The 19,648-nt window shown below is 53.9% G+C and overlaps 1 protein-coding gene across 4 annotated transcripts; it reads right to left on the bottom strand.

Annotated features, from left to right (window-relative positions):
* Positions 1-605: 605 nt before the first annotated feature.
* CACNB1 (calcium voltage-gated channel auxiliary subunit beta 1) lies at positions 606-19,233 on the bottom strand. 4 transcript variants are annotated; one of them, XM_025280219.3, is made up of 14 exons: positions 18,954-19,233; positions 16,427-16,513; positions 13,350-13,469; positions 12,266-12,388; positions 11,562-11,698; positions 11,254-11,330; positions 10,706-10,860; positions 9,541-9,621; positions 9,027-9,085; positions 8,733-8,842; positions 8,435-8,586; positions 5,192-5,287; positions 4,575-4,760; positions 606-2,478 (listed from the first exon to the last, which is right to left on the bottom strand). In XM_025280219.3, exons 1-14 carry the CDS (start codon positions 19,035-19,037, stop codon positions 2,014-2,016), a joined length of 1,932 nt encoding a protein of 643 aa, XP_025136004.1. In that variant the 5' UTR covers positions 19,038-19,233; the 3' UTR covers positions 606-2,013. The 4 variants fall into 4 exon arrangements, with proteins under 4 accessions (XP_025136004.1, XP_025136005.1, XP_025136006.1 ...); XM_025280220.3 differs by lacking the exon at positions 10,706-10,860 and adding an exon at positions 9,878-9,897; XM_025280221.3 differs by lacking the exons at positions 16,427-16,513; positions 18,954-19,233 and adding an exon at positions 15,027-15,143.
* Positions 19,234-19,648: the final 415 nt, after the last annotated feature.

The following is a 19,648-nucleotide window of genomic DNA, read 5'->3' as shown; positions in this document are numbered from 1 at the left end:
CTCACCTGCTGACTTTCTTCCTGGCCTTTTGTTTCAGTCTGGAACTGGGGGAGTTCCCAATTCTCCACCCATCCCCCCCCCCAAAAAAAAAAACATACCTCCTTCTCTCTCACAAGGCTAGTTAGCAGTGACTGGGGTGGGGGTTGTCATGGAGGCATCAGTGGAGGAAGCCGGAAGTTCAGCCCTTCTCTCCCTGAAGAGCCCGGGAGCAGCTGAGGCCACAGGAGCAGAAAAACATGCATGCTTCTAAGACTGTGAGCCAGTGGCTCTGGATCTGATCCCCTGAATGACATCTGGGACACTCCACTTCCCTCTACAGTTTCCGGTTTTCCCTGGCTCTACTTATGAGGAGACAGGACAGGTATGGGGCTTGGGGCGGAGTGGAGCTGAGACTGGCCACGAAGCTCCTGTCAGGCTTGAATATAATGTGTCAGAGTCGAAAGTCAAAGCACCATCTCTCCCGCTGAGCAAATCACTCAGGGGGCAGCTGACTCCCACGCCCACCGCTTCACTCTCCTTCCCTGCAGGTCAGCAGCTCCCACACACCTAGGCTGGCAACCAAGTGGCGAGTGATGGGGACAAAGAAGCAGGCCTGGGAGGCGGCGCAAAGGACAGGACGGCGGTTTTATATGTGGCAAAATACTTCTAGGGTAGTACAGACGAACAGACAGACAGATGGGGGCACGGGACACCAGACAGGAAAGGGGGAGGGTTGGGCAGTGGTCTCTTCTAACCAGTAAGTGGAAGCTGCACCCTGCCCCAGGTGAGGGGTGGGGTGGGACAACATTGGCACAGGAGGTGGCGAGACAGGCATGAGGTGCCCATCCCTGAGGCGGGCAGCCGGGCAGGGCCCAGTCCTCGTTGGCACAATCGGCTCTCTCTGGCCCAGCTGGGTGCTGGGGGGCAGGGCTGCTGGGCAATGGGATGCTAGGCAGAGGGACACTCCAGAGCAGAGGGCGTACCAAGGCCTCTCCTGGGTGGAGTGGACATGGGTAAAGGACAGGATCACAAGAGGCAAATACAGAGCAGCAGCAGCAGCAGTCAAGCCCCCCACCCCCCAGGGGAGATCTGACATCCAGAGGCAACCCCTGGGGTGGTGATTAACTCTGGGGCACCAACCATAGGGCCTCTTTTCTGGGGCCTCAGGGTGAGAGTGAAGGAGCAGTTTTTTTGGTTTCAAAATGAGGCGGATCAGAGTGTTCCATGGGCCCAGGTGACGAGAGGATGGGGGGCTCAGATGCAGAGGGGCCCCCTCTTCTGATGGCAGCAGGCAAGGGATGTTGTAGGCAAAGCTCATTCCTGGGGTAGGCAAAGGCTTGAGGCATGGAGGTGGTGGGACGGGGAGCAGCATCTGGGGCAGCCTCCTCCTCAGGGTTCTAGGTCCTGGGCAGGCACAGGGCACTGCACCTGATGCCTGCCAGCATCATCCAGACCACTCCGTGAGACAGCTCCCCATGGAGTTCCCACTGCTGAAGCTTTCACCTCCCAGACAATGAAGCCAGGAAGCTGCGGGCAGGTGCTGGGGGCGGGGCTCATGGTAAAGGACGCTGGATCCGGGGTTTGGGGAAGAGAGCCCTCATGTGAGAGTCTGTGGTCTCCCTCTCCAGGAAAAGCCCCTCCCCCCCATTCCCAAATACTCCAGGGTGGAAAAAGAAAGGGCCACACCATTTTAGGGCCCTCATTTAGAGCCCGGAGTAGAAGGAGTTAAGGAAGTGCACCTTTTCTCTGGGTGAGGGGAGAGAGCCCCCTGAGGTGGAGAAGGGGATACTGCAGAAAGGTGGGCATCCTCCATACATCCACAGCAGGTAGGTAAAAACCTGCCGCTGAGGCTTAAGGGACTCCCAGGAGCTGGGTGGAAGGTTACCACCAAAGGAACCCCAATCTGAGCAAAGGCATCTGAAAGGAGGGAGACAGCGCCCCCTGGAGGCAAGGTACACCTCCGTGGTGAGCCCCCTAGTCCCTCCCCTCCCTTGGGCTCAAGAGCCCTTCCTCCCACTGTGTAGCCCCTGCCCCTCAGCGGATGTAGACACCTCGCCCCCAACCCTCCAGCTCGTTCTTGTTGCGCCCCAGAACTGGGCCCCCGCCCTCCGCGCAGTAGCGGGCCTTATTCCGGCCGCGGTTCCGGTTGTCGGTCAGCTCCTCTTCATAGTCTTCTTCCTCATCCTCCCAGGATCCCTGTCGGGCTGGTGGGGTGCTGCCCCCTGCAGGGTCTCCAAGCCCTGGCCCCTCGGAGGGGTCAGTCTCCATGTCCACACACGAGTCTCCCAGCTCCGTGTAGGCAGAGTTTCGGTTGCCAGGGGTGTCGGCATCAAACGTGTCTTGGCGGGACAGTGCCCGCAGGGTGCCCGCCCGGCCTGGCGGGTGGCTGCTGGGGTAAAGGCCTGGGGGCTGGCCCAGCTCTCCCGGGTACTCGTGCACACTGGCGTGCTCCCCCGTGGCCCGTTCCAGCGACTGGTCCCCGGAAGCAAGGTAGGGTCCCTGGTTAGCAGACAGACGGTACACACCATGCAGATCAGGCAGGAGTGAGAGAAACACAACAAAGCAAGGCAGGTTAGTGAAGGCACCAAGACACCCAGCCTGGCTGAAGGAGGAGGGTGCTGGCCCTAGGGGTTGGGCAGCTGGGCAACCGGCTCTGGAGCCCAGCCAGAGGACAGAACTCAAGGCATTTGTTCTTCCATTAGGAGAAGGGGTGCCCGACCTTCTTAGGTGTGAGAAGGCATGACTCTCCTGGTAATCATGGTAGAGAACCCATGAACAATTAGTCGTCACTTCCTCGAGGCACTCATTAATGCTGTCTTGGGCTAAATCATTAACAGCTCATTAGTATTGCCACTTGTTAGTGGTTGATTGGATTAGTCGTTGCCCCAAACATACTAAAGAGAATTTCATGCAGCTCCTTCAGCCCAACAGGACCCTAATCATAGGCGTCCAGAACTCCACACTTCTCCCTACTCCACTCTGAGTCAGGTGACAGTCTCCAAGGTTGATAGGATTCCTCCCCTGCCCTCAAAAGACTCAGAGCTTCAGGCTGGGGAAGGCTGCTGCTGCTAAGTCACTTCAGTCGTGTCTGACTCTGTGCGACCCAGTAGATGGCAGCCCACCGGCTCCTCTGTCCCTGGGATACTCCAGGCAAGAATACTGGAGTGGGTTGCCATCCTTCTCCAATGCATGCATGCATGCTAAGTCGTTACAGTTGTGTCCGACTCTGTGCGACCCTATGGACAGGAGCCCACCAGGCTCCTCTCTCCATGGGATTCTCTAGGCAAGAATACTGGGGAAGGCTGATGGGTCTTTATTCCCCACTGGCAACGATGAGATGGCTCAGTGTCCTCAGCACCAATGTCACATGAAGATGGCCATGGAGGCTGCTGGGTGGGGTGCCAAGAGGCCTGAGTTCTAGTGCATCCCCTGCCACTTCAAGCTGTGTGACCCTGAGCAGTGACTCCCATCTCGGTGGCCCAGTTTCTCTGTGGTGCTGTGATGGGGATTAGGCTAGAGCAGCAATTTTCATTCCCTGGAGTTCTGGGGTAGATGGACAGGACATAGAGTGCTTCAGGGGTCCCCGTGGAGGTAAAGTGGAGGCCAAGCCACTAGCCCTCTCCAAGCAGAGCAAGGATGCCTTATTTACACACTGAACTTCCCATAAGATTCAGTGAACAAATGGGTTCTGGTGCTGAAAACAAATTTGAAAAGCAGTGGTCTAGAATGATTTCCTGGGTTTTTTCTGGCTCTAATCTAGAACCCAATACTTAGTGATTTGACCTCAGAAATAGGCCATGGCTCCCATAGGAGATCAAGGTAGGGTGGGGCACCCATAGGAGGATCTTCCTGGAATCTGTTTAACTGGAAGAAGGGTGGAAGGTTCTATAGAAACTCATAGAATATGCTTCATTTTGGGTCTCTTCTGAGAACCCCTGGAGATTAGGGCTCTGGAGCAGGGGGCAGTCTGTCTGAGGGGGCCCTGCTCTGTGGGACTCCCTGGGTCTGAGGGCCGTGGGTCTGTTGCGTCTAAAATGCTATGACCTCTGTTGAGTCTAAAACGGGTGTTGCTGCTACTGCTGCTGCTAAGTCGCTTCAGTCGTGTCTGACTCTGTGCGACCCCATGGACTGCAGCCTACCAGGCTCCTCCATCCATGGGATTTTCCAGGCAACAGTACTGGAGTGGGGTGCCATTGCCTTCTCCGAAAACGGGTGTAGAGTCCAGCAAATATACATTGGTTTTCCTCTGTTTCTTCCTAGTCTCTTATCTTACAAGGCCCCCAAAGCAGAAGCCCCCAAGGCAGCAGATATAGTCTTAGGAGACCAGGCCCAGATAGGCCCCACCAGCTAGCCCCAAACCCATCAAAAACCACAGACACCAGAAGCTGCCACTCACCACATTTTTTACAAAATAAAACTTTTCCCTTCCTTCCCCAAGTTCCCTGCACTCAGTTCCGAGCCCTGGGCAGAAGGGGAGGTGGGCGGGGCACCTACACGGTGTGCTCCTGCTGCTGGGGCACCGCCCTGGCTCGCTGCGAGGCCTCTAGCCCGCCCCAGAAGCTGAGATTTCTCCTGAGTGAGGTGAGCACTTGTACCTGGAGGTTGGAGACAGGGGCAGGGCTGGCAGCCAGGGCTGCAGTAGCCATGGTGCGGTTCAGCAGCGGATTGGGCGGAGTGCTGCTGGGCGGGTGTGTAGCCTTCCAATAGGCTTCCAAGTACTCTGCCAAGTGCTCGCAGGCGTCCTCCAATTGGTTCTCATCCAGGATGATGTCAAACATCTCCTGTGGAGGCGGGGTTAAGGGCAGGGCTGGGATGAGCTGGGCGTGACCAAGGGGTGAGGGTGTGGCCTGGGGGCAGTGGGTGGAGTCAAGGGGTTGAAGGACAAAGTTAAAAAGAAACCTCTGGATGTTCGGGAAGAGGAGGGCTCTCAGATATGTAAATTAAATATATATAAGGAGGTCTTAGCACCTAGATATTACAGCTTCCTCATTCTATATATAAGGTAGCCAAGGTGTGGAGAGGGGCTTAACTCTCCATAGAGAAGTGGTGCTTCTGGGACTTGAACACAGTCTCTAACTGCCTGTCCAGTCCTCTTTTCCCAGACAATCCATCTGCACCTCTGAACTGGACCCAGGTGTTCCTGGTCGTTCTCTCAGCAGGCCAGAGGAAACCAGGAGAACCCAAATGCCCTCCCTTCCCTTTGAGCACTCACAGGGGGACACTGCGCCAGTTTCTCTGAGGCCGCTATTTGGACGTTGAGGTGTTTGGACTGAGACTTCCCTCGAGACTTGATGAGCCTCTGAAGAACCTGTTTGGTAAGCAGAAAAGAGGAGCTAGAGGGACCCTGCAATGCACCAACCTGGAGAGGCAGGTCCTGGTTGGAGCCAACGTGGAGAGACAGTATCAGGGCTGGGGGAACATTCCATGACGCTCAGCCCTGGATGCCTTTTCAGAAATGACCTCACCAGCCCTGTGTCCATCCTACAGAAAGCTCAGGCTCTCTCCTGAGTCTCATGCCAGCCTCCCCTGGGACATTCCAACAGTAGTTGTATGAAGGGCAGTGATTCTCCTTCCCAACCCCTGTAACCTTCTTTACAGGTTTCATTCATTCTGAGCCAACTTCCCCTCCGTGTTAACAACAGGCAGCCATCCTTGATAGGGACACTTGCTATGCCTTGGCACTGGTCTGTGCTTTTCTTCATTTTGTTGTTGTTGTTTAGTTGATAAGTCGTGTCTGACTCTTCTGCGACCCCATGGACTTGTAGCCCGCCAAGCTCCTCTGTCCATGGATTTTCCAGGCAAGACTACTGGAGTGGGTTGCCATTCCCTTCTCCAGGCATCCTCCCGATCTAGGAAACAAACCCATGACTTGCACATTGCTAGCCAGATGCTTTAGCACTGTGCCACCAGGAAAGTCCTTCTTTTCATTTAGTCCTGACAATAATGCCTTTAGGCAGTCACTATTATAATCCTCCTCTCAATGATAACAATAATAATAATGATAATAGCTAGACATAAAGCTACAACCTTAACTAAGTGGTCAAAGTTAACAGTACCAACAATACAACAAACCAACATCCTATGCTTCCTGATGTAATGCACTCAGAAGGACACATCACTTGGGTAATATTCCTACCGGAAATGCAAAACCTCAATCTGTTGACAGGGAAACATCAGACAAACCCACCTTGAGCAACAATCTACAAAATAAGTGATCTGTACTCTTCAAAAATGATAGTCTCATGAGAATCGAAGAAAAGCCCTTCTTCGATTTTTAGCTTAAAGATTACTAAGGAGAAAAAAAATGAAATAAAGAAGAAAAAAATACTAAAGAGATTTAACAACTAAATGCACAATCAACACGTGATCCTGGATTGAAGGGGAAATTGCTATAAGGGGCATTTTTGGGACAACTGGTGAAAACTGAAAATAGACAGTATTTTAGTGAGATTTCTTGAATTTGACATGTAAGTTAAGGTCCTTGTTCTTAAGAAATACATGTTGAAATTTTGAGGGATAAAGAAATACAAGACCTACAACTTAAACAGTTCAAGAAAAAAGATATATATATATAAACACATATATACATAATACAGACATACATAAAGTGTGTGCATGCTAAGTCACTTCAGTCATGTCCAACTCTGTGTGACACTATAGACTATAGCCCCCCCAGGTTCCTCTGTCCATGGGAATTCTCCAGGCAAGGATACTGGAGTGGGTTGCCATGCCCTCCTCCATGGATCCTTTCATTTCCTGACCCAGGGATCAAACCCACATCTCTTTCATTTCCTGCATCTGCAGGCAGGTTCTTTACCTGCTGAGCCATGGGGGAAGCCCTAAAGATAAAGTAGATGTGGCAAAATGTTCAAAATTAGTGAGTCTGAAAAAAAATTAAATTGTATGCTTTAAATGGCTGAATTGAATGGATGTGAATTTTATTTCTAAAGAGCCATTAAAAAAGTAGTGAGTCTGAGTGAAGGGTATTCAAAGGTGATCCTTTGTACTGTTCTTGCGACTCTCCTATAAATCTGAAATTACTTCAAAATAAAAATCTTTAAGAATTGAACACATATAGCACTCAATAGGTACCATGGTTAATTTGTTTATTTAATCTTCACAAACATCACCTAAGGATTCCTATTTTCCAAATGAGGAAACTGAGGCATAGAGAAGTCAGGTGACCTGCCCAAAGAGCGCAGAGCCAGTAGGTAAGTGGCAGCGGTGGGACATAAACCCAGGCAGCCCGGCTTCAGAGTCCCCACCCTTAACCTCAGTCAGTGCTCAGCGAGGGCAATGGAAGTGTGTGTTACTTTCTAGTTCACAAAGTGCTTTTGCATCCATTATCTCATTTGATTCTTTCAACCACCTCAGGAAGTACTTAAATCCCATCCTCCCCTTTATACTCATTAGAAACTGGGTGCTTAGCTCATACATAGGGTGCTATCATGCAATGTTAACCCCTGATTGCCTTCATCAGACAGAACTCTGGGCTCTTTACATCACTACCTCAAGACAAGGATTATAATTCCCATTTTGTAGGTGAAGAAATTGTGCAAAAGCTAAATTATCTCCCCAAGATCCAAAGCTCAATAAAATACAACCAAAAAAACAACAACAAACTTTAATTAATTAAAATAAGCCGCTCAGAGCTAGGATTTGACCCTCATGCCGTCTTCTAGCTTCAAATCCTTCACCTAGGGACTTCCATTGTGATCTACTGGCTAAGATTCTGCACTCCCAATGCAAGGGGCCTGGGTTCGATCCCTGGTCAGGGAACTAGATCCCAATTGCTACAACCAAGAGTTTGCTGCAGCTAAAAATCCCACAAGACACAACTAAAGACCCAATGTGTCACAACTAAGATCCAGAGCAGTCAAATAAACAAACATTTTATAAAAATCCTTCAACTTGGCTCACCTTCCACGTTTCTCAAAACCACTAATGTCTAGGAGGGGAAATTAAAGGAGCTGTTGTATGACAAAGAAGTAAATCAGTCTTCCTACCAAGTTCATCTCTATCAAGGTCTAAATGAGGGCAGTACAGCAAAAAGGGCTGAAATAAAAAGACAGGAGAAAAAAAAAAGACAGGAGAGGTCTTTTTCCAACTGCCAAGTAGCTGGGTGACACTGAGGCAGAACACACAGAATTGTTTCTATTTTCTGGACTAAGGATGGGAGGTCAACAAAGCAGAGACAGGGGACTAACCTGCACAACTCTAATAATAATATTTAAAACACTTAATACACGATGAGGTATATTATACCAGATTGTTTGCTAAGTGATAAGTATTCACATTAGGTTGCATCTTCACAATATCCAGACAATGGAGTTTGATGGAGAAGGGAATCTGGGCTTGAGGAGATGAAGTCACATGATTAGTAAGCAGTACCTGGGGCTTAAACACAGGCAGCCCACCCAGAGCACTCCTGTCCCCAGTAGGGTCTTGTACCCACCTTAGGAGAGGTGATCTTGATGTAAACAATGATGGGGGCCAGTGAGGTCTTGGAGAGCTGGGCTGGATGGTTGATGGTGTCGGCGTCCAGAGCAACCAACTGAAGGGTTCGGGCTAGCTCAAAGATCCGCTCGATCTCGCTCTGAACCTCAGCTAGGCGAGTGGAGTCATGGGGAAGGGGTAAATGTAAGGCAGCCTCCCAGGAGGCAGTGGGCAGATAGAGTGTTTCTGGAGATGCCCCCTCATTCCCACATCCGGCCCCAGAGCAGGGTGGGGGCAGAGTCAAGGGATGGGCTCACCCAGGCTGGAGCGTGTGTTGGAACGCTCGATGATGATGTGTTTGCTGGGGTTGTTGAGGACTGATCGCTTAGCCAGGGAAATGTCTGCTGTCACACGTGTGATGGAGATCCTGGGGGGCAGAGCAAAGTGTCAGGGTTCAGGGTGGGCTAAAATGTCCCGCTTCCTCCCCAGGCTCCAGGACAGCATTGTAGCCCTCAGTCCAAGAGTTCCAGGATTGTCATTCAAGTCATCCTGCCCAACCCCAGCAGCAGAGAACCATGCTGGGCATGGAGAGCCAGCTCCAAAGGGCTTACCTGCCATCAAACCGATGCTTCAAGAAGTCAAATAAAGCTTTCTGCATCATATCTGTAACCTGAAGTTGGGGCGGGGGGTGGGGGGTGGAGTAGGAGGAGGAGATGTCAGGTGTTTAAAGCTCTCAAGAAGGGTAGACTGCTAGGTATTTGCCCCCTGACATTCCATTTTCTTCTTTAATCCCTGAGATGAAGGAGTCCCTGTTCAGGGGAGGAAGTGATCCTTCTGAGTTTGAGGGGCCTCCACTCGGGTCTCTGATTCCAGAGATCCTTTCAGGTAGAATCTCTAGGAGGACTTTTCTGGGTATTTTTGAGAAGACTAGACCCTTCTGACTGGGTCTCCCCATGGGTTGGGGCCCCCCTGGGGAAGGGGGTGGTCTCTAAAGGTCTGTAGCCCTCTGGGGAGGAAATCCTGGGAAGACCCTGCTGGGGGATGTCTCTGGAGTCTCAAGACCTTACAGAGTCTTTCTGGCAGTCTGGGCCCCTCTGGTCCCTATGCCCCTCTAGGGGCTCCTACCTCATAGCCCTTGAGCGACGGTCCCACCAGGATAATGGGCCTCATGGAAGGTACCACGTCATAAGGGGGCACGTGTTCTGTCTGGGGGGAAGCAGGGAGGGGAAACCCCAGAGTGGAGATGGCATTAGCCCCTCTCCCTCTGCCTCCAGGCTCCCCCATGCATCCTTTCCTCCCCCTGGTCCCAAAGCCCAGATGTGGGGGATCAGGGTAGGGGTGGGGAGGGAGAACCAGGAATGGTGGGGGGAAAATGGGGGCAGATATGGGAATGGGTGTTAGAAGGTCCCCCTAGCTCATCCCAGAGGGTGGGGAGGGAAACATAGAAAGCTGTGCTACTCACCGACTTCTGCTTCTGTTTGGCTGGGTCCAGAGATTGCCAAGATGGGGGAGGGGGAGGAGAAAGGGGAGGGTACCCAGGCAGGGGGCAGAGGGCAAGGGAGGAGCCAGGACAAGAGAGGGAGGGAGAGCGGGCGGACGAGGAGAGATAACAGGGCATGCGTGTTAGTGACAGACAGAGCCAGAGAGAGGGGATGGGACCCCATGCCAAGGGGGAGCCAGAGATGGCCCTGGATCAGGGCCAGGAGTGGGACTGACAGCCAGTCCGGTGAACTTTGGAATATTCAGACATCCTGTACCCCTTTTCTGGGTCTTGGAAAAGAGCTGGAAAGAGTGATAGCCCCTAATTTGGTGCCCATCTCCTGGCCCCAGTGCAGGCCAACCTGCCCACTGTAAGGGTTCCCTTAACTGTCCTGCTCTGCAGCCAGGAGATCCCTGGGCACCCTAATCTGAAAAGGGCAAAGAAGAGTCACCATTCCACTTTCCCCTTCACGTGTGGGGGCAAGGGCAAACATAAATAGGCCACTGGTAGTGAGGGGGAAACATCGGGTTTCATTACAACCAGATCTGCTTTCAGTTGGGGGGCGGGGGCTAGAAGGGCTGCTTGCATGGCAAGAACCATCCCTTCTGGGCAAGAAGGCCAGAGTGGGGTTGTGTATGGAGACAGACGTGCCCATTCTGGGTGCCACTCTACCCTTCCCTCCTTCTCGGCAGGAAGGCCTGATCCCCACAAAATCAGGCCGATACCCCATCTGAATCCATTCCAGCCCCCTCCACCCACCAAAGAGCTGGGCCCTGACCTCCCCTCTCACAAGAACGCAGCAAGAATTACCTTCTTGAAGAAGGGGATGCGCTTGCCGTGGGGCGGCGGGGTGGTGACGCTGCTAACACTACTCTTAGCAGAGCCGCCCTGCTCCCCGAGCTCCGCCTCCTCATCCTCTAACTCTAGGGGCTCTAGTTCAAAGGCTAAGTTAGTCATTTCATTACCTGGACCGGAGAGTCAGGATTGAGGGAGGGAGGAGGCGAGGTGGGGAGGAGTGAGATGGACATGGAGACACAAGTACAGAACGCGGGGATGGGATGGGGAGAAAAGAAAGAAGAAGAGGTGAATGGAACAGGGCTGGGAGAAATGAATGGGGGGCAGGGGGCGGGGCAGTCAGGAGGAGAGATGGAGCTACCGAAGAAATGGGAGAGGACAGACATGAGAGAATGGGTGCTGACTGACCAGCCCAGCTTGGGGGCTGCCCTGCTCTTCATGGATGTGTTTGGAGGACTCAGGATTGGGATACCCCTTACTGCAGGGAAAGGAAGGGACAGGCAATGGGGAGACCACCCCAGCCAGGAGCTCCACCCCACCCCTGGGGCGGCGGCAGCTCTTACCACTGGCAGGGGGCGTGGGGCGGCGGGCGCCAGTCACCACGTCTCCCAGGCTGGAGCTGGAGTTGTCACCTGATTTGCTGTGTGGGCAGAGAGGCAAATGGAGCCGTGAGCAAAGAGGTGGTGTGAGGGCGGGCCATCTTGTTCTCTCACAGGCTGCCCCTCCCCGCTCCGCGGCCCTCAGTCGCCAGCCCCACGGGTGAGGCCTCGGGCAACTCTGTGTCCTCAGAACATGAGGTCAACCCTTGGGGCCTCCTCCTGGCTGGCTGGCCTCTCCCGGGGGTGGGAGTGCCCCGCCCCCAGCCAGACACCTGGAGCTGAGGCGGTTCTGGCGCAGCTTCTGTTCCTGCAGCAGGCGCAGGCTGTCCAGTTTGACAGGGCTGGGGATGAAGCCAACCTCACAGCCCTCCTTCACCAGTCGCCCGATCCACCAGTCATTATTGTATTTCTGCAAACAACAACGGCAGGTGGGGTGGGGGAGACCAAGAAGGAGATTAGAGGTACAAGCCAGCAGCCAGCTCCAGGGGATACCACCCCCAACCTTGCCTTCTCTGCCCAGGGGATGGCACCCTCAAAGAGCCCCGGCACCAGCCTCTGAATACAGCTCCCAATTCTCAGGGCTCTCTAGGACCAGCATCCTCTTGTGCCCTGGACCACCCCACCCCAAGCATATCCCTGTTCTGAGAGTCCTTCCTCCCGCCATGTGTCAGCTCTATCCTGGAAAGGTGGGGAGAGAAGTAAATGCTGACACCTCTGTGTGCCTGGCACACTGCAACTCCATCAACAGTCCTCTTCACAAACCCCCCCAACAACCCTGCAACCTAGGTATTACCATCGCACGTTACCAATGAAAAATCTGAAGCTCAGAGAAGTGGAAAGATTTGTCTAAGATCACAGAGCAAATTTAGCCCAGCTCTGCTTGGTTCAGAAGCCTTTTCCACTAGAGCTCTGACTGCCCCTCTCCTAGCACACACTTTACTGCCCTCCCTCCAGATGCCAAGCGGTCTCACCCCACCTCTTTGATATGTAGGAAGTCCTTAGGCTCGAAGGTGATGGCCACTCCCTGCACAGGCACCTCATCCCCTGGAGATGGGTTGTAGCCGACATTTGTCCGCACAGCAAATGCCACCGGCTTGGTCTAGAGGAGGCACCCAGGGTGGATGACAACCAGAGAGTTAAATCACAATGGGATGTACAACTTCCTGACTGGGGTGGTGATTATGGAGAGGTTTGTTTTGTAAATTCTTCATTAAGATACACATTATACACACTACTATACACAAAGTAAACACAGTCCTACTGTATAGCAGAGAGAACTATATTCAAAATCTTGAATATATATCCAAATATTCAAAATCTTGAATATATATCCAAAATAATGAAACATACATGTATAACTGAATCACGTTGCTGCGCACCTGAAACTAACACAACACTGTAAATCAACTATACATCAAAAAAATTTTATTAAAAAAACAAAAGTATACACTGAATGGCTTATGCAGTTTTTTACATGCATATTAAATTTCACAGTAAAAAAAAAAAAAAAGCAAAAAACAGAACTCAGTCCTCTCAGGATGGAGGGGGGCATCAGGGAATAAGTATAGGTTGTGGGGGACCCCAGAATGACACCAAGAAGGAATAGTCATAGTAATAATAATAATAGTAGTGATAATGATAGCAGCTACTGTTTAGCGTGCCAGGCACTGTGTTATATGTTTCACACCCATTATCTTATTTATTCATTACAAAAATCCTACAAAGTGGTATTATCATATTCACTTGAATGAATGGGAAAACTGAAGTTCAGAAAGGTTAAGTGAATTGCCTAAGATCTCACAGCTAGTAAGAGCCAACCCAGAAAGAGTGGAAAGGTTTAGCTCCTGTTACGTGTGGAAAGAGTTTTAGGCACTTATTACACTTTATAAGGAGGCAGGTATTATAGCTTACATTTTTACAGACGAAAGACAGAGGCACATGGGAGGCGTACGTCCGCCAGGAAGTGGCTGGGCCAAGACTTGACTCGGGTCTGTCCAGGCTGTCTCTAAGGCACGAGGTAAGGGAAACAATGCCAGCACAGCCCCTCCCATCTTTCTCACCTTGGCTTTCTCTAGCTGGGCTAATGCCTGACGCTCTGCCTCCTTCCTTAAGGCTTCCCGGTCCTCCTCCAGAGACACGTCAGAGTCCGACGGACGGCTGGTGTAGGACTCTGCTGAGCCCTGAAAACAGACAGGGCCAGCTCAGGGCCAATGCCGCCTCCCCAGCTCCTGGGCCACAGAAGGCACCAGTGTGAAACCACAAGGGCTAGGAGGTGGTGGCATTAGACAGGAAGAGCCTGAGAATGAGGTCTGCAGGCCCCTGGGAAGAGTGTGGCCCTAGAAAGGGTGATAGCAACAAGCAGGGAATTATGGCAGGTCCAAGGACAGCTGCTTGGGGCCCAGGGAGGGGTGGGAACCTGATAGGGTGCAGTGCAGAGGCGGAGTGCCAACGGTCAGTCTCCATTCCCTGTTCCTCCTTCCCTCCCCTGCTCCCAGAACCTGCTGAGACAGACTCAGCACAGGCCCAGTGAATCCTTCCAGGGGCCACAGCCACTAGCTTAGGTCTGAGCCCTCTGCACTGGTGGCCATAGGCAGCCTGCTCCATGTGCTAGGGCCACCCCAAAATTTTCTACCTTCTGCTCAAGGGCGAGGGAAGATAGAATCCTACCTCCCCTGCCAGAAGTTGGAAAGCCCCAACCCTTAGGCTCTTATAAGATACAAAAAAGAACCCAAGGTTCCTGGGGTGGGGCAGACAGGAGAAATACATCAAGAGAAGAACACAAGCAGGCTTTTCCCTTGCATTAGGGCGGCCAACTGCCAGCATTAAGGCAGGTTTAGAAGTCTGGGTGTGCCAGGAAGCTGGCCTTGACCACACGGACCATCCCAGGACACAAGGAACTCCCTCAGCAATGCAGACACACGTGTAAGGCACACATAGCCCAGGAGGTGAATGAACATGCTCATTCACGGGTGTACTTGGATGTGCAAGTCTGTTTGGGAGCGTGTGCTCTGTAGTATGTCCTGGTGCATGACTGAATGCATACAGGTCCCTGCGTGTGCGTACAGGGCAGAGGCAGGGGGCGCCCTCAGTGTCTGTGTCCCCAAGGGAACGTGAGGACGGGAGCCAGAAGTGTGGATTTATTGCTACAAAGGGCCAGAGGGGATGTGACGAAAGGGTAAGACTGCAGGGGTGGGAGGGTTTTTTTTCTGAAGACAGGAAGGGGTCACTTGGCCAAGAATGCCCATTAGCCTGGTATGGAGGGGACCTTGGAGAGAAAGAAGACCAGGTCCCATCTCCCCAGAGTGCCCTCGTCATCAGCCAGTGCAGCGGCCCATCCGTTTCCCAGCCAAATCAGGAAAATGGGAGACTCTGAGAGGAAAACCAGGGGGTGGGGTGGGGTTTTCATAGAAGCTGGAAAAGCGATACAAAGGAAAGAGTGAAAACCAGTGAAACAACTACTCTTTATCCCTCCTGAGCACTCAGAGTCAGGAAGACAGCCACCAGGAGAGCCAGAGGAACAGACCCAGAGATGGAGAGGGGCAGGCACTTACTGACCCCAACACACACACACACACACACACACACACACACACACAAGTGCGTGCATACCAGAAATGGCGGGAGACAAGGGAACAGTGAGAAGGCAAGGAAATAGGCTGGAGTGAAGGCCTCCCACCAGCTTTCCTGAGGGGCTGCTCCCGCCCCCCACCCCCACCTTCACTCCATCCCCCGCTCACCACTACGAGGGTCTGGTTGGGCACCTCCATCCCGGCGCCCTCAGTGACTGGCCCTGCTGGCCTAGGGGGTGGCCCAAACTGCCCGTTCCCCCAGGGGGCTCAGGTTACAAGCAGAGTTGCTACATGTGCAAACTGCTAGGGTATATTTAGCTCAGAGATGTGGCAAGGCCTGCCCCCCCACTCCCTGCCACCTACTGGGGGTCAGAGCTGGGGAGCTGAGAGGAGAAAGGATTGGAAACTGGGGTCTGATCCCCTGGGTTGGCAAACACTGAAGGAATGAGGCCCTTTTCTGTCAAGAGGGGCTCCACTGAACACGGTGTCATTTTTCCTAGCCCTGGCCCTGCCCCAGTCCTACACACACACAGGGGATGAGGGAAAGGACTTCCCATTTGTATGTGTATTTAGGAATCCTGGGGTGAAAGGTCCCTCTCCTGATCCTCTCAAGTCAGGCCTGGGCTTTCGAGTGCCAAGGGTTGTGGAGACATAAGAATCAAAAAGAAGGGCCTCACTCCAGTCAGTAGTGGATCTGCCTGGCATCATCCTCTCTCTCTTGGCCTGGGGGTGACTGACTTTCCTACTGTCCTCTGTCCTCATGTGCCTGCCCATTTTTTCTTCAATGTACTCCTTCCTTGTCTGATCCTAAGCCCCTCTCGCCTTTTTTGGGTACCAGGCTTTGTTGAGATGCTCTGTAGTCATAGCAACCACATGGCTCTCTCACTGCTTCTCCCTGAGCCTGAGATGGCCTGGGGTTGAGAGTTAGAACAGAGATGAGAATGGCAACTTCCTGACTGAGAACAGAAGACCCCAGAAGGCCATTCAGTTATAACCCCTGCCCTTTCATTCAGGGGTGCTGGGCTGAAGTCCTCTCTAAAATCAACTTCCTGCTGCCTCTCCTCCACCCTCCTCAACACACGTTCTCTCTGCGTATTAAACAACAGTCACAACTGGATGTGAGGAGGGCGTTTCCCCAGATCCATACTTAATCAGGGCTCCAGGGACCTAAATGTCCAGGCTCCTCATTTCGTAGGACCTCCCTCTACCCCATGCTGTCACAGATTCTGGGGGAGGACAAGGAAGAAGACAGCCGGCAGGGGGAGTGGGTGACAGCCTGAAGCAAGCTAGAAGGAGGCAGGCCAGGCTGTCCCTGAATGAGATGACGCAGGCAGGCAGCAGGGGCTGGTGCCTGGTGCTGGGGGAGGGGCTGGGCAGGGGCTGAGGGAGTGGGTACAGCTGACAGTATATGCAGAGGAGGTCATAGGGTGTAAGGGTGATGGGGTGGTTCTAGGCAGGTAACAAATGACGTGGGGGAGGGTGCCTGGAGAAAGCCTCAGACCCAGCTCACCAATCCTGGTCTCCACCAACCAGCCACCTCCCTCCTCTCAACCCAGCCTCCCCATTACCTGGCGGACAAAGCTGTTGGATGTTGTATCCGAGGATGTGCTCCCATCCGACCTTTTGAACCGCCCTTTCCTCTTGCTGTATTTGCCCTGGAGAAGCCAGGAAGGGACAAGAGTAGAATCTCAAAGACCCTTGCCCAACCCTCATCCCATCAAGTCCAGAACTACCGCTAAACCTTGGCAATATCATTCCCTAATCTCATGAGCCTGCCCCTCCATCATCTTCCTGAGATGGTACAGCCCGAGGGAGAGGGAGGGCCCAGACCACAGCCATGGGGTGGGGGACAGAGCAAGAGAGCCCTAGGGAGCACACACAGAAACCCCCAAACCAAGTCAGAGGTTGGGAAAGGGGAGGTGCTGAGAAGCTGGAAGCTCATTAGGCAGCAAAGCTAATTAAGATGCTGGGCAGGCTGCAGAGGCCTGGGAGGAAGGGAGAGACTGCCTGCAGTGCTGGGGGTGTGGAGACAGCCCCTGGGAAAGTCCCCTTCCCTCTCCACTTCAGCTGGGGCAGAATGGGGCTGTGTGCGCCTATAGCCCCCAGAGAGAAGAGGAATCGCCAACCCAGGCCCAGCTTGGCTTTCCTGAGCCGAACTCTTGCCTTGTTTTTTGCAGAGTGGGGAGGGGAGTTGCAGCTCTTTGGTCTTAAGAGACCTAAAACTATTAGATTTCTAGGGAGGAGGGGAGGGAACATGAAACTGTATTTGGAAAGTAAATATCTAACCCCAACCTTGACCCATGGGGGCAGATTTAGCACACCCCTCATCCTGGTAGGACTTTTTTTCAGCCCCCTTTTCACAATCGCAGTGATCATACCTCTTCCCAAGGGGGCAAGAGACTTCAAGCCCTCTAGCCCTCAGCTGCCACTGCCCACTTCCTGTCCCATGATGCCCACCAGGCTGCATAAATCTAAATGTCCCTTGACCCTCCCCCAAGAAAAACTGAGGACACAGCCCCTGCAGGGCCTCCGGGAAGCCGGGCTCAGTCCCACTGGCTGGGCTCCTGGCTTGGGTGGCATGGACACTGCCTGACCTCTCAAGTAGCCACCCATTCAGGTATTTCCAGGCCTCCTAGGAAGGGGGCTGCTTCTTTGCCCTCCCCAACTCACATATACACATCAGCCCCCAGGCAATCTAGAGTGAGAGGGGATGATTGAAGGTCCAGGCCCTCCAAGCCGCTGTCCACAACCTCCATCCTAGAGTTTCTTTGCCAAAGAAGCTAGATAAGCCATAATCAGACTAGAGTCTCTGGTTCCTTGGGCTTGAGTACAAGCAGATGGATGGATAGATGGGCGAGACACCTGGGAACCCTTCAAGAATCCTCCCTCCCTCACCTTCTCTGGAACCAGACATATATCCAACCTCTAGGACTGAGGATCCCTATGAATTTAAGAGGATTCCCCCAGTGAGCACAAGGCTCTCTTTCACAACATCAACACTATCCCAGGCTAGGAAAAGGGAGTGGCGCCCAGAGGGACAAGGGACAGCTGAAAGGAAGGGCCCGGTCAGCTGCCTCCCAGGCTCCAAGGGGCCTGGGGTGGAGAAGGGAAGTATTTTTAGGTCTGATCTGACACCCCCCCACCCCACGTGCCCATCAGCCATACTATCATGGTGGTTACAGTTGCTCCAGGCTGGCCACAGCAAGAAAAGAGTTAATGCTACCCTAGACTTGGGGTGTTGCCAGAATGGAAAAGGACATGTCCCAGAGAAATTCTTGGGGACGACCACCCCAGACTCTGCTGGTCACTCCACCGGCACCCTCCACCCCCAAGAATATCCCTTCTTGGGGGTAACCAGTGGGTACAGGATAAGTGTGAGTGGGGGTGTGGAGGCAGGCCCCTCCCCTTCCCCAGGTAACACAATTTCTTCCCCTCCAGGACAGTGAGTTGGCATCCATCCAACTTTCCAAACTTTGGAGGCGTTTTCTGGGGCTAGGGGAATGGGTCGGGAAGGGCTAACACGGGTGTCGGGGGAGGGGAGGTGGTTTAATATAGAGGTGGAACTGAAGTGGCTGGGACGGGGGCCTAGCTCGGTGCTGGTCCCTTCCCCATCCTCGAGGGCCAGTGTCCGTAGCTCTGAAGGCCTGCTGGCACCGCCCTCTGACCACCGCCTCGGCCATCTCCCAGTGCCACCCCCACTCCACCCACACCCGCCCGGAGCCCCTGAGCGTGCTCTGCGTCGCCCCCTTTGCCTGAGCTCCCTCTCTAGCCTCCCTCAACCCACGGATCCCGCCGCCAGCACCCACACTCTTAACCCACTGGAGCCGGTACCCAAGGAGCAAAGCCCCTGACGCGGGGGAGAGGAGGAGGCGAGGGTGACAGGCGGCCCGACCGCCCCCTCCCCGCTCTGCAAAACCGCAGCATAACTCCCAGCCAAGCGCCCATCAATCATTCACTGGCAGGGATGGGGGGCGCAGAGCCTTTTCCCCTCCACGCCGGGCATATAACCCCTTTCTCCCCGGTCCCCCCTCGATCCGACCCCACAAGATCCACGGGAGCGGCCCCCTTCCCTCGATCCCGGCCATCACACCTCACCTGTGGGCTGGGGTCGAAGACCTCCATGGGGATCTCCTGGGAGGATGGGTAAGGGCCCCGGGACATGCTGGTCTTCTGGACCATGGAGAGGAGCCTCCCCTCCGGCCGCCGGCCCGGCCCAGCCGGGCGCCCTCAACGCATGAGAGAGGCCGTCGGAACCGAGAACAGCGTAGCCAGCACCCGGTCCAGCCACCTGGCCCGGCCTTCGGTTGCCCTCTTCCTGCGTTCCCTCCCTCCTCCCGCTCTCTCCTCTGCTGCCGCCGCCTCCTCCGCCCCTGAAGGCTCAGCATCTCCCCCCGCCCCCTCCGCTCCCACCCGTCCCTCCCTCCCTCCCTCCCTCCCTCCGCCAGTCGCGGCCCCGCCCCTCGCAGCCCCTCCGCTTGCTCTGCACAGACAATGGGAGGGAGGCTGCAGGGACGCACGCCTCTCCAGGCGAGCTCAGGTCTCCGACTGGCCTAGGGTGAGGGTGGCCACTCCGGGGGACTTTAGAAACCTTGCCAAGGGGCTGGGGGGAGGGGGGGGGTGCGGTTTACCAGCGGATGCCAAGCGCGGATGGAACCGAAGCGCGGATTAGCATGGCTGGCACCGCCCCCCGCTTCCGTCCCAAACCGCTCTTCCTAGCTGGTCTCCCCATTCCATTCCAGGCTGGGCCACCGGAACTTCCCAGCCCTTGTGATCCTGGGACCCAGCTTTAA

This window comes from Bubalus bubalis, chromosome 3 (assembly GCF_019923935.1).
Source record: "Bubalus bubalis isolate 160015118507 breed Murrah chromosome 3, NDDB_SH_1, whole genome shotgun sequence".
NCBI classification, from domain to species: Eukaryota; Metazoa; Chordata; class Mammalia; order Artiodactyla; family Bovidae; genus Bubalus; species Bubalus bubalis.
Note: the sequence above shows the minus strand (reverse complement) of the source record. Positions and strands in the feature narration are given on the sequence as shown.